Source organism: Ambystoma mexicanum, chromosome 10 (genome assembly GCF_040938575.1).
Source record: "Ambystoma mexicanum isolate Mex_15411 chromosome 10, UKY_AmexF1_1, whole genome shotgun sequence".
In the NCBI taxonomy this organism is placed as follows: Eukaryota; Metazoa; Chordata; class Amphibia; order Caudata; family Ambystomatidae; genus Ambystoma; species Ambystoma mexicanum.
Genome location: NC_090932.1, coordinates 881,769,778 through 881,782,960, shown reverse-complemented (window position 1 = coordinate 881,782,960; position 13,183 = coordinate 881,769,778). Strand labels below are relative to the sequence as shown.

Below are 13,183 nucleotides of genomic sequence, written 5' to 3'. Positions count from 1 at the left end.
AGACGCTTCGACCCATTGGAATAGTGGGACCAACTATTCTCGGCACCTTCATCAAACCCTGCAACTAAGCTTTCTCTGAAGTGTCCCTGGACTAACCAGTGGACTGACCAACTTACCCAGTTGCTTTGCTCAGTCACCGCCGTCGTTTCGAGGAGGCCTTCGAACCTTGGTATACTGCTAGCTCTGTGTCCCCGGGACCCTCACACCGAATTTCATACACTTGGCGTGCCCAGGTCTGAAGTGAGACGAGTGCGCCAGGACCAGCGTAAATGCGGTTACTGTGTTGCCCTGCCGCGGCAACGTCCTTCGCAAGTCCGCTGCATTTGTGACCCTCTAGCCCCTGAAGCCTACTGCAGTGAAACTGGGTTGATTCATCCACCCAGAGCAGAGAAATCGCCACTGTCCCGTTTGGGAATTATCGCTGTATCTCAGCAACTAAAAGGTGCCAAGACGTCCTTTTTGCCGCATTCGAACCTGCAAGCGAAGTGGACTGACCTGCCGAAGTTTGGGTCTGCTTGCGTCGGGGACCGGTGAGTACTCAATACCCCAACCAGTTGCCCCTGGTGCAAGGGCCCATTTAATACACACAAGTGGCCCCTGGGGGACCATCTCCTTTCAACTGCTATTGCAAAATAGTGACTCCAACCCCAACTCTCAAACTGCCTCTGCTTTGAAATGGAGGTCCTTCTTGAATAGTGGGAACTTGTTCTGCATCGCCTCATCCACCTTCCCGAGCTGCTAGAGACCCCTGAAGAGACCCTGTTCTGCCCATTGGAACAACTGTGTGCGTTTGCCTTGCATGTACTATTGAGCACAAGGCTCCTCTCTTCTTAGGGCTTGGACTGCCTCTTAGTTAGGTGTATGTTCGATGTCGAACTGGGCCTAAAGACTATCTGCACTGCCCGTTTCCTTCCCATCTAGGTCGTCTACATATTTCGTGCATTTAACACTTTAGACCCTAATGGTCTTGTATATACATTGATTTGATAGTGTTGTGTTGCTTCACTTAGTGTTACTGAGATTCTTTTGCTATGGTCTATGTTACAAAGGCCTTGTAATAAATGTGTCTATATTTTTGATATAACACCTGTCTGGAATAATTTGTAAGTGTCCTTGCTTTGTGTGCTCATTGGGGTCCTTCAATCACCCTCACCCCTCCTTAGACTTAGTCTTGACTGCCTGCCATAGCTACACTGATTGGTCTGGCTTGTGCAGAGGTTACCCTGTTCCAAGAAACTAGGCTGGCCTTCTGAACCTCTGCACCTCCAGGTCAGAGTTCAGAAATCCATCTTAACAGGAGTAATCATCTTTAAGCGCACCAGCGGTAAAGACAGGTTTAGAAATAACAGGTCCAGGACTACCTTCAGGCCAGCTTAGTTGTTCTTGGGTCGGCAGAAATCCTGGAATAGTAACCAAAGTCCCTGTCTGCAAGAGGAGCCGGTTCTATCGCCGGTATCTACAAGAGGGACAGGACCTCCTGTCAAAGAACCAGGGACACGATTTGACGAAGAGGAGGTGAGGATGGCAGAGGAAGACTGAAGACCTTGGAAACTACAGCTAAGAGCCACAGGTAGCTGAAATGGCGCTGCCAGGAGTCCTTGAATAGCGCCAAGTGGCTCCCCAAAGGCAAGCTGTGCTCCCCGACCCGAACGTCACTACTTCTTGGCGTCAGAAGAGGGGGAGCAGAAAAACCTGTGCAACGTCCTCTGCTGCTTCCTTATGTTATCACCGGGTAACCTGTCAGGTCTCCACGTACTGCTGTCTCTGAACCCCTTGAAGCCAGAGAATGTTCGTTATTTGAATTTGATCCTACCATGGGATTGAGAGAAGGAGTTCAGACCCGGCTTTATCAGGATGGCCAAGGACTTGGCAGTTTTCTTCTTCGTCAATTCGGCATCAGTGGACAAATGTAAAATGGTCAGCACCCTCCAAGGGAAGATGTAAGATCCGCTCCTACACATCAGATTAAAACTTTGTGGCGTGCATCCACGCCGTCCTTCTCATCTCGACCCCAAGGCACAGCCCTCTGCTGGCTGTGTCGATTTAGGAGACTGAAGACACCATGAGGTCCTGCTCAATGGCCCAGGCATCTGCCAGACCAGCCTTGAAGGAGGCTTGTTTGTCCGAAGGTAGGTTGGGCAGAAATTCCCCGAGCTCCTGCCACAGCTTCTAGTAAGCCACAGCCAAGAGGGCATCCGTGTTGGCCTGCTGCAGATGATGTCCTGATATGGATTAATAGCGCTTTCCCAAGGACTTTGTCCTGCTTGGAGAGGCAACTGGAGGTGGCTCCCGTGGAGGAAGATGAAGACTATGGTTTAGAATATAACTAGTCCGCAGCCACCACTGAGAAATGCGGCTGCAGGTGGGAGGCAAGGCGTATTGGGCTTCACATCCATCAGCCTAAACCTGCTAGCCACCTTGTTCATTGCGTTACCCCTGGGCTTCTCCCAGAAGCTTTGTGCCACCTGCAGCACATCCTTTTGGAGGGGAATGCCAGACCGGGTCATGGTGCGCTTCCCCAAGACCTCTGTGAACACACCCGACTCCATCAGGAAGAGGGAATCGCCCCCTGCCCCCACCACCCTGCCCTCCCATAAACTCTGCCCGGCCCTGGAGGCAGTCAAGAAATGCCTTAATGGATGCTGAGGGATCATCGTGCTGGGAGTCATCTTCATCGTCATCATTGTCCCCCGCACAACCCTTTTTCAGAGACCGAGGAGAATCTGGGCCCTGGGACACAGGTTCCGGAGGGTTCCCCCCACAACCCCCCAGGTCCAGAGTTCAGACAAGTCCAACGGCTGTTGAGGGGGAGGCAGCGGTGGTACAGGAGGTGGTGAAGGGACCTGCACCAGGAGCGCCAGACGAACGAGAGGCAGTGCTCCAGAGAAGATTTTGAGGTGGGAGAATTTTACTCCCTATTTTTAAACTTTGCAAGTAAATGTGATTTTAAGAGAGCAAAAATGACTTTTCTCCTTTGCAAAGGAGTAAAATGTATGACGTCCATCCGACAAAAACTGTATGGAAATCATTACTATGCAGCAGCTTTCTGCATTGTGACAGAATACACCTTTCATTATTTCTCTAAGTTTTGGCTATTTGATCTTTCTTGTATATATTTAAATGTTGAAAACACAAAAGCCTAGACAATTACATAGTAAAGCAAGCATGAATTGTATTGTGTGTTTTGAGGTTCGATAGCAGATTTGTCTTTTGATGTTTAATGAAAGTTCTCATGTCCTGGAACTATTAACACCTAATGGTATGCCAATGGTATGATACAACAGTGCAGAGGGGCAAGGACTTCATGCTAAATTCTATATCTAATCTCATGTTCAAAAGGTTATTTATATAGTGCTTTTGGCAAAGCGCTGTACATAGAACATATTTATCACAATTATCACCAAACCGAAGTCGGTACTCCTTTATCAACCCTGAAAGGATGAAAGGCTGAGGTGGCCTTGCCGGGATTCGAACCTGCAACCTACAGATCGCAGCAACGAGTGCTCAACCGGCTGAGCTATCTTACTGGTTAACATCCTTCAGAGGTCGGTTAACTGAGTTTTGACTCGGGTATAATAATCAATGCCTAGACGATGGACGAACCATGTATGAAGCGCTACATAAAGTTAACTACCTATCTGGATTATCACAGGGACAGGTTTTGCTGAGTTTCTATTTCATTTACAAATGTAACTCATTTGTTTGTTTTTGAACAGCGCTTGCACTTCCTGGAGAGTCAGGTTTTGGGTGTTTTAATTGTAGTCGACGATTTGAGAGGCTAGAACACCTTTGATTGGTGTAATGACAATCACTCACCCTTGAACAAAGACTCTGCTGCCATTGACCATTTATAGTAATGTACCCCATTGACTGCGAGGTTGAATGTATGTAAACTAGACTTTGCATAGTCCTCATTTTACACACCGTTTATAATTCGAGTGTAAATTAAATTATAAGTGTAAAAATGATCTGCCTCTGCATGATTATGCACACAGCACAGGAACTCTGAAAAATACAACTGTGCAATACTGGTTGGCTTTCACTGGAATAAAAAGCATAATTTGATACAAAATATTAATTCTCAATTGCAACTAAGTTTTCCATCTTATTAATTTTACAATCCTAAAATGCTAGGAAAATAAATATGCACAGTGCTTCTGTTTGCTACATGAGCAGCAACACAGCAGAAGCTGAATGGAAATAAACCATTCCTATTTTCACAGTAAGCAGTTTCTTTTTTTTGAAAGGCTTCAGAGAAATACATTCTGTTTCAGAGACTTTTATCCAGGGGTTGCAATTGCATCCATGTAGATAAAAATCAAAAGAAGCCTTCTGGTTTCTGTCAAGTAACCTGACCTTTGCACTGCCCTCTGCTCTAAACAGGTCTGTAAATGTACACAGGAAAATAATAAAGCTTACAAGATTTTCATGCGTAAAAAGGCCTAGTACGCACCTTATCTGGAAGCCTGACGGGGTGGAGTACCCAGGGGAGGGGGCAGTGGCGGATCCGCCTGGGGGGTGACCTTCAAAATGTCCCTTCAGGAGCCCCTTCATCTGAGGGGAACACATGAGGAAGAGTTCGAAGAAGCGGTCCTCAATAGCTGTCGGGTGCCTAGGTACTCTGCCCTCCGAGATGTTGGCCCTTCAATCCTGGTCAAAGCGCTGAGGCACTGGTGTATGCAGCAGTACGGCTGTGATGGGTACCAAAACCCTGCACCGTAGGATCCGCTGCCGCTTCCATGGGGCGGGAATCATCCTGCAAAGCCCGCTCGATGGGCAAAAGCACTGGCAGGCCCTGAGCCAGATCCAAGCTGGCAGGCTCTGCCTCGTGCCTCTCTGCCATTTTGAAACCTTGTGCCACGCCCTAGGAGGAAGAGCGCAGAGGACTTGGGCCAAGAAAGAGCTCAGACAAAATATGTCTTGCACCCAAAGCAGAGGTGTCGACCTCAGATCCCTCTGGTAGGCGCCAAGCCCTCAGCCGGATTGCCGTTAGTCGAAATGCCCTTGATGACAACCTCGGAGCGATCACTGGTAGGCTGGGAGCCCTCGGCACCTGTGCCGGTAGCCTTGCTTGATATAGCCGAGGAACATGGCAGGTGGCAGTCGACGATCCCTTACAACCTGGGGTAGAAGAGGGCAAGCCTGATCGTCCTTCCGAGGACAGCCTGTTAGGGCCCCTCAGCCTGAGACCCGCTAGCCTGGAAGGCCTCTGGTCTGTCCCCAGCCCACCCAAAAGAACCCCTGGACCCTCTGCTTGGGAGCCGGTAGCCTGGAAGGCCTCCGGTCTGTCTTCAGCCTGCCCAAAAGAACCCCCGGACCCTCTGCTTGGGAGCCGGTAGCCTTAGAGGCCTCGGGCCTGCCAGAACCCGAATGAGAGGAACCCTGATTCGTGGGAACCCCTACCTTTTCTGGATGAGAGATCCTGGAGAAAGTCTTTACGGTGGGGCGGAGGAGAAGTGTGGAAGATCTCCCTCCACCGCAACAAATGATGCTTCAATGCCCTATGACAGAGAGCGCTGCAGGCCACACACAAGTCCCTGCAGTGGTTGGGCCCCAAACACTTCAGATAGAGTGCATGGGTGTCCGAAGCCATGAGGCACATCTTGTGAGAGAGGGGCGCCCGCTACCTTTGTACTACATCTTGTGAATCCACCTGTGGCTGACATGCACCAGGGTGGTAAGGCGCCAAAGGGAAGTGAAATAACAATTGAAAAAACCAAACAGGGAGCAAGCAGAAAGCTAAAAAAACTCTGCGCTGGCTGCCAGGTTCGACTCCGCCTGTGTTGAAAAAGGACCTGGGGTGAGGGGCAAGAGGGCGGGACCTCGATGGGGCGTTCCCATGCCCAAGGCTGCGCACAGAGCGCTATACTAAATTTAAAGGGGAAGCTCAATTGTATTCACTGGCAAAGGTTCCGGTACCGTCCGCATATTTGGGATGTCTACAGGGATGGATGAAAGGGGACGGGACGTAAGAGTATGGCATGATGGATGATTTAAAAGATTTTAAAGGCAGCAAGCTCCACCTCGGAAGGGAAACCCAAGATGGTTCAAGGTGATGTTGGTAGCTGAATGTAGCCAGTGAGGACATGGCTGCTACCATTTTCGCATTTGTTCTTTGTTTTTATTCCACATGGGGTAACCGCACTGTGCCCCCCCCCCACCCTTACAACCACTAGCATTGATTTTCTAAAAAATAATCATGTTCAGATATTGAAATACTTTAGCTTACAAATTATGAAATGTTAACTTTTTATCTTTTCTTTTTTTTAGGTATGTAAAACGCTTTCGATTCACAGGCACTCCTGACAAAAGAACTATATGAAACTTTGTCATATGTCAAGTGCAGCCATTTTTAACTAAATAGGCATTCTGAATTTAAATGATTTGTACAAACTGGCAAATTGCAGTGGTTGACTCTTAGAGCTTTAAAGCATTTCCAAACGTCAATGTCCAAAAAATCTGCTCTCGCCTGGTTCGCTTCCGACATGGAATGTTGAGCACTTAAAATTTCCTGGAACTCTTAAACCTCCAACCCCATCCCTCTTCCTGTCGGTTTCCCCTAAAGATCTGTTCTTGGACCCCCTGATCTTCACTCTCTTCACGTTTACTCTAGGGCGATTTATCTCGTCTCTTGCCTTTCACCATCACCAACATGCTGATCACTCAAAATCTCGTTCTCCTTTTCTCCTTCAATCTAGCCATCTTGGAACGGATCACCAACTGGCTCACTCTTTGTTGCCTCCTACTTAACGCTTCAAAAATTGAAGTCATCATTCGCTCTGCTTATTATGCCATCTCTTCCCTCCTCTCTACTATCTCCTTCCCACCCAACATTGCTCCCCAACCCACGCTCACAACTTTGGGGTCCTCTGATAGCGACCTCTGATTACAAAATATTCATCACTACCACTGTGTCTACACTTGTATTAATCTCAACACTTGGAAAATGTGTGCTTTTCTTACCAACCACTCTATTAAAACTCTAATACCCACCCTTGTTCTAAAAAAACTTGACTGCTGCTGAACCCTATTCCTTGACTTTCCGTGCTGCATTTTACACCCTCTACACAAAGTCCTCAACTTTGCTACCCACACTCTACAGCCTCCCCAAATCCTGTCCAATTTCTACCCACTGACAACATGCTGGTTGGCTCTCTTAAGCACAACCACTCACTTTTTAAATTCCTTCTGCAGGTCTACATAGTCATCAATGGTCTCGCTACCTGTCTGATTGTATCACGGTTTACTCACTGTACAGTGTTGTATCATCCTCTTCTGCACTCAACCTCATTTTCTCCTGCATCCACCATGCCTCCTCTCACTTCTGCTCTTTCTCCCTACTCGCCCACTCCATTGGAACCCACTGCCCATCAGAATCAAAGTCAGTCTGTCTGTAGAGCTCTTCAAAGCTCAGCTTAAACGGTGCTTACTTGCTAAAGAGGAAGCTCATCCGTCCCCTCCCACATCCTCTCTACCTGACCCCACCACTCCCTCTAGGGACGCTTACTGTCCTTTTTAATATTTTATAGTACTTCTTTAGTGTGAAGCACTTATTCCCTTAAGTTAATTTTACCTTTGTAAGTCACCTCTTTTCCCAAAATATACTTTTTTGTTTAATCCCTGGTATAGGTCCCACTTGTTTACACTCTCCTAAACTGGCTCACTACTTGTTCTCATCTTTGTGCTACTTTACAGGAACCTTTCATGGGAATACCGCCGCCATCTGTAAATGTGTATTGTAAGTCCTTGCCACTGTCATGAGGATCCGAATGAAGCCTCCCTCCATGCACAAAACCTGGTATGATTCAGACCAGCCTATCTGAAACGCAAGTGCAGAGTGGCTGAGCACAAGTGGCAGGAATCGGACGAATTCTCAGACAAGCGGGCCTGTCGCCTGCCCCAGAGGCAATACAGACTCTCCATTTGATCGAAGAAGTGGGCTCACATATAATCCTGCATCTCTGGAGCCACCAACAACTCTGATGAATTGTTCAAAATCTGCAAAGACCTTGACAATCCTTCTGCAGTCTCCACATCTCCCCTGCCATCCCTGATCCTCTGTACTTCTGTGGCCTCCCACTTCCTTTCCAAAATCCAGGACATTCTGTCCTCACTCTCCTCTACACCCCCTTCGACCCTCCCCAGCTGTCATGCCTCCCTTGACCCATCTCCCCTTGCCTACTTTTCTCCTCCTTCTCTCCCATAGCACCGGATGAGGTCTCTACACTAGTCCTCTCTATGAAAGTCTCCTCCAAACAGGTGCTCCCTTGATCCTCTAGAACTATCAAGGATAACATAGCCTCTCTTGTGCCTTCCCTGGCCGATTTCTGTAACCACACCTTTGCCTCTGGCTCCTTCCCTCAACAACTCACTTGTGCATCCCCTCCTTAAAAATACCTCTTCTGACCCCTCCTGCCCTGCTAACTATCACCCTATCTCAATTACCTGATTCCTGGGCAAACTCCTGGAGAAGCTTGCCATCTCCCAATTTACCCAACATACCGAATCTGTCGGCTGTCTCCACAACCGCCAGTTTGGCTTCGGAGCTGCCAAAGGCACGGAAACTGCTCTACTGAACACCCGTGACAACTTGCTCTCTAATTTTGACTCTTATCCTCTTGGAGCTTTCCTCCACCTTCGACACAGTCAATCATGCCACCCTGATAAATAAGCACTATGACACCCTTGGCATCACAGGCCTGTCTCTGGACTGGTTGACATTCCTCTCCAACAGACCTTCCCCCAGGTTCTACTGGGCCCTTTTCTCTCCCCCAACACACTGTCCACATGAGGCGTTCCTCAAAGCTCTATCTTCTCATTGTGGCTTTTCAACATCCACCTTGCCCCTCTTGGCCCACTTGATCTCTTCCTTCTCTCCTCACTTCGTGTTATGCAGATGACAGCAGCTCTCCTTCAAGCTTCACTCCCTTTCCTCCTCTCTCATCTGCGACTGTGACTGCCATTCAGTCATGGTGCCCGCCAATGATCTCTGCCTTAATGTCAGTAAGACCGAGACCCTTTTCATTGGGACCCCAGCTTCCACATTCCTGTTTCCCTCTGGCCTCCCTCTATGGGTCCCTACCCCTCTTGTGAGGCAAAAACCCTTGGTGTCATCTGCGATTCCTCCCTTTCCTCCTCTTCTCACATAGAGGACGTTGCCAAAAAGACCCACTATCAGCTGCACCACCTCTGAGGTTTTCTCCATTTCCTCACCTTCCCCCAGAAACTCAATGTCTCCAGAGCTCTGGTCCTCTCTAGACTTGACTACTGTAACAGCCTTTTCATTAATCTTCCTTTATCCTCCCTTCGTTGCCTTCAACTAATCAAGAATATGACAGACTTCATGCCCTCAAGCCCGGGGACAGCACCTCTCCAGCACCAAGATCTCTCCACAGGCTCCCGGTTGCTGCTAGGATCAAATTCAAGACCTTCTGCATCATCCACAAGGCTGTCTGGGCTTGGGACCCCTCTTCATCCAACTTTTCCTCCCTAAATAGCTCCCTGCTAGAGTCCTTAGGTCTGCTAGCTCCAACTCTCTGCAAATCAGTCGCTTCTCTAAGCATAGAGTGGGGGGTTGATGAATCTCCTCCACAGGAGCCTCCCTCTGGAATGGTCTCCCTGCCCCGCTCAGGTTTGCGCAGGATCTTCTTAAGTTCCGGAAGCTCCCAGAGACCTTCCTTTTCCCCTCCTCCTTCACTCTCCCTCTCCCCTGCTAAGACCTTCCATCTGCCTCAGTGACGGGGCTGCCTGGTTCCCTCTGAGTACTATAGGGCCCCAGCCTGCCCCCCCTACGCAGTTCACCCCCCCCCTTCCCTGCATTCCCTGGCACTTGCCCTCTGGCCTCCTCTTAGCACTTGCACTTCGCCCCTTCAATCTTTTCCCTTCCCACCTTATCACTTTGCTTTTGTGCAGACTGGCATTCCCCTACTCCCCACTCCCTCACACTTCTTGTTCTGCACTTGCACGATCCGAATGTCCCAAAGCCTAGTAGGACAGTTATTGTATCTCTCCCCCACTTTTCTTGCGGCGCCTTGAAATACCACTTGCGTATAGGCCTTACAAATATCCAATAAATAAATCATTTCGGATCGAAACTGACATTCCTGTTTTTAAATTAATGAATTTGAAGGGAAGATCGCTCAGTGGCAACGTGCATGTATTGGAAGCAAGACCACGTTGAACAACACTAGTTCGAATCCTGTATATGAGCTTAAAATCGTTCACCCTCCCCACACTGCCTTGCCTCGTCTTGACACACATGTATAGCCGCATTACAAATTAACAATAACATTTTAAAAAAATGAATACCACAGGTATCCATTTACAGCTAAATAGCACAACACCTCTTACAATAAGGGTTGCCGACCCATTATAGTCCGTGTCCCTCTATATGGAACTCCAATAGCTTCATCTTTGTGTAAATGCATTGCCACAGGTGTTTAACATCTGGAGCGTCCCAGGTTGATCATACAAGTCAATGCCTTCTTGAATCCAACATCTACTGAACAGTAATTACTAATGTCTGCCAAAGTTCTCAATTTATTCTTTAGCTTCTCCACAATAAACATCACATTTACCATCGTCACTTCCATGCCAACAGAACTGATCTGCACTACATACGTAGTCGACCTACAGAGGAGGAATTATTATAACAAAACTTGATTTCTTTCGGATGACCAGAAAAAAAGGTAAAAGCTGAGCAGAGAATTTAAAGCAGGTGAGGGAAGAGTTTTCAGTTCAAAAAACAGTCAATTCTACCAATAAGTGAAGAAAATAAAAATATTTCTAGAGCATTGGCTGTAAATATGTGACTCATAAATGGGAACTGAATCGTATTATCTAGATTTCTACATTTAGTCAGCACAGAATATATCTTAAAACGTATTTTTGTACATGAACTTCTTTTCACGCCAAATCTCAAATAATGGTTTAGAATAACTGCGCTTCATACCATCGGTAGCCTAAACATCAGTATAAGGAAATGTACAAAGATCTTTCTCTAGATCACCACCATAGAAGCAGGGCATAGTGTATGTCGGTCTGTAGAAACGTGTTAAGCATGCTTTTCAAGAGGCCATATAACATGGCTTATACCTGTGTACAACTGCTTCCATACTCGACCCTATGCATATAAAAAGGACCCAAATATTTGCATACCAACATACTTATTTCAATAATGCACTAGCAGTATATCTGGGGAAAAACAAAATAAATGTTTACCAAGTTATGTAAGTAGGCCATTGGAATAAGAAAAAAATCAATAAACGTCCCGCAGGCTTTGCAAGTTTAGCCCACTCCGTTTTTTCAAAATCGAGAGAGAGAATACACAGTCCTGAACAATCTATAGCAAAATTAAAAAAAAAATCCAGTAAAACAAATGTTTTAAATTAAAGTCCTTTTGATAAAGCATAACAGCAGAGATATTGCAATGTCCGTCACTCCCCCATCAGAGTATGTTTATAATTAAGAGTTCAACCATCACATACACAGACTGGAACGCAAAAGGACAAAAAGCAGTTTTAACAGCTATGTAATAATATTTAAGTGCACTAACCACCACACATTGTCAATTTCAAAACCCTTAAAAAGATGTTTGATGTTATTATCCCAAACCAATGGTACTCCTTTTATCAACTTCAAAAGAGCGACCAGTTAAATTGGTCAAAAGAGCGACCAGTTAAATTGGGCCTACTGATATTTCGACCTGTGACTGCTGGTTGCCAAAAGATCCCAGCAGCATGCAATTTTACTGGATACACAGAGGCACAAACATTTCTCCAGACTTTGTCTTTCTTGGTAAAGTACTGGGTCAGATGTACATACCTTCTCCAAGGAGTGGGTAGACCACGTCCCATCGGACCACCAGCCACTGTTTGCCTTCACTTTGGCAGTGCTTTTGGTGGGACTCTTTTTCACGCTGTCACGGAGGTTTGTAAATCTGCCTCTGGTTTTGGAAGAAAGGGGTAATGTTGATGAGCTATAGGAACGATATATGGCCAGTGCTTGCTGCGGATGCTGGAGAGGATGGTGGAGCTGAGCTTGCTGCAGCTTCTGTGGTACGTTCATCGTGGCATTTCTTGAAATATACGATAGGGGGCCTGTTCCCGTTTCACCTCCATCTGGCGCGCTACAGCAATGCGTTTGGTTATTTAAGTAAGTACTCATCTGCTCACCAGTACAAACGTGTCTGCTACAAAGTAGAGCAGATGAGATGTAAGCGTTGTTTATTAGGATGCGCTGACGGGGAAGCAGAGACACTGAACCCTTTTGAAGCCAGAACACACACACACACACACACACACACACGCGCGCGCGCGCACGCACGTACACTAATTAAAAGCATCAATGGGCACAGCAGATGACCGTCCTTTTCTAGGCGGGAATAATCAATGCACTGGAAAGATTACTGGAGTGGATGGTAAAGGGCAAGCATCATTTCCTGCCTTTGGAATAGATACAAAAAGAAATGTAGTCGGTGCTTGCAAAATGTTTCATTTTATGATTACAGAATACAATGTATGTTTAAAATAATGATAATACTTCTAGCAGATAAAAGGCCTTTATTTCTCGCAATACGAACCTGAAGTGAACCTTTGGATTATGAATATATGACAGTGATCACTTTTTTATCCCATAAACTCAACCCTTTCCAACCCCCCCCCCCCCATACCCCCCACCCAAACAGGACAGGCAGAGGTGATTTTCGACTACCTGTTGTGTTGCTTTTATGACAATCAACAGAAGAACAAGTTACTCTCTTACCAGGTAACGTTCTTTCAATGGGATGGTCCGACAACGTATTCCATATCTATGACATGCAATCACCTCAGCTGTGCTGCTTCGGAGAATATTCGGCTTCTGTGTCCTGCGTCGATGACGTCGATACGCCGCCCTCGAGGACCTCCTCCGACGGCACTGGATGTTATAAGTAGGACGCAGGATGCCCGTAGCCTCAGTTGTCTTTTTTCCCAGAACGTGTGGCACCAGTCTTCTGCCAGTCTGACACACAAAGCCTTGCGGAAACTTAAGCTGCAATTGCATAAGAAATTCTGAAGCAGGGAAGGCAGGGAGGGACCGATATGGAATACGTCGTCGGACCATCCCATCGAAAGAACGTTACCAGGTAAGAGAGTAACTTGTTCTTCGAGGGGATTGAGTCCTCCGACGTATTCCATATCTATGA

The 13,183-nt window shown here is 47.0% G+C and overlaps 1 protein-coding gene across 27 annotated transcripts in view; it reads right to left on the bottom strand.

Moving 5' to 3' along the window:
- The window catches only part of DLG1 (discs large MAGUK scaffold protein 1), a 2,685,689-nt gene that overhangs the window by 1,797,027 nt on the left and 875,479 nt on the right, over positions 1 to 13,183 (bottom strand). The window contains exon 1 of one of the 27 annotated variants that reach the window (XM_069618609.1): positions 11,824 to 12,148. The exons of the other annotated variants lie outside the window; for them this stretch is intronic. Coding sequence (XP_069474710.1) covers positions 11,824 to 12,066 — 243 coding nt within the window. The 5' untranslated portion in view covers positions 12,067 to 12,148. Of the gene's footprint in view, positions 1 to 11,823; positions 12,149 to 13,183 lie in introns of those variants that run through there. 27 annotated transcript variants of the gene reach the window in all.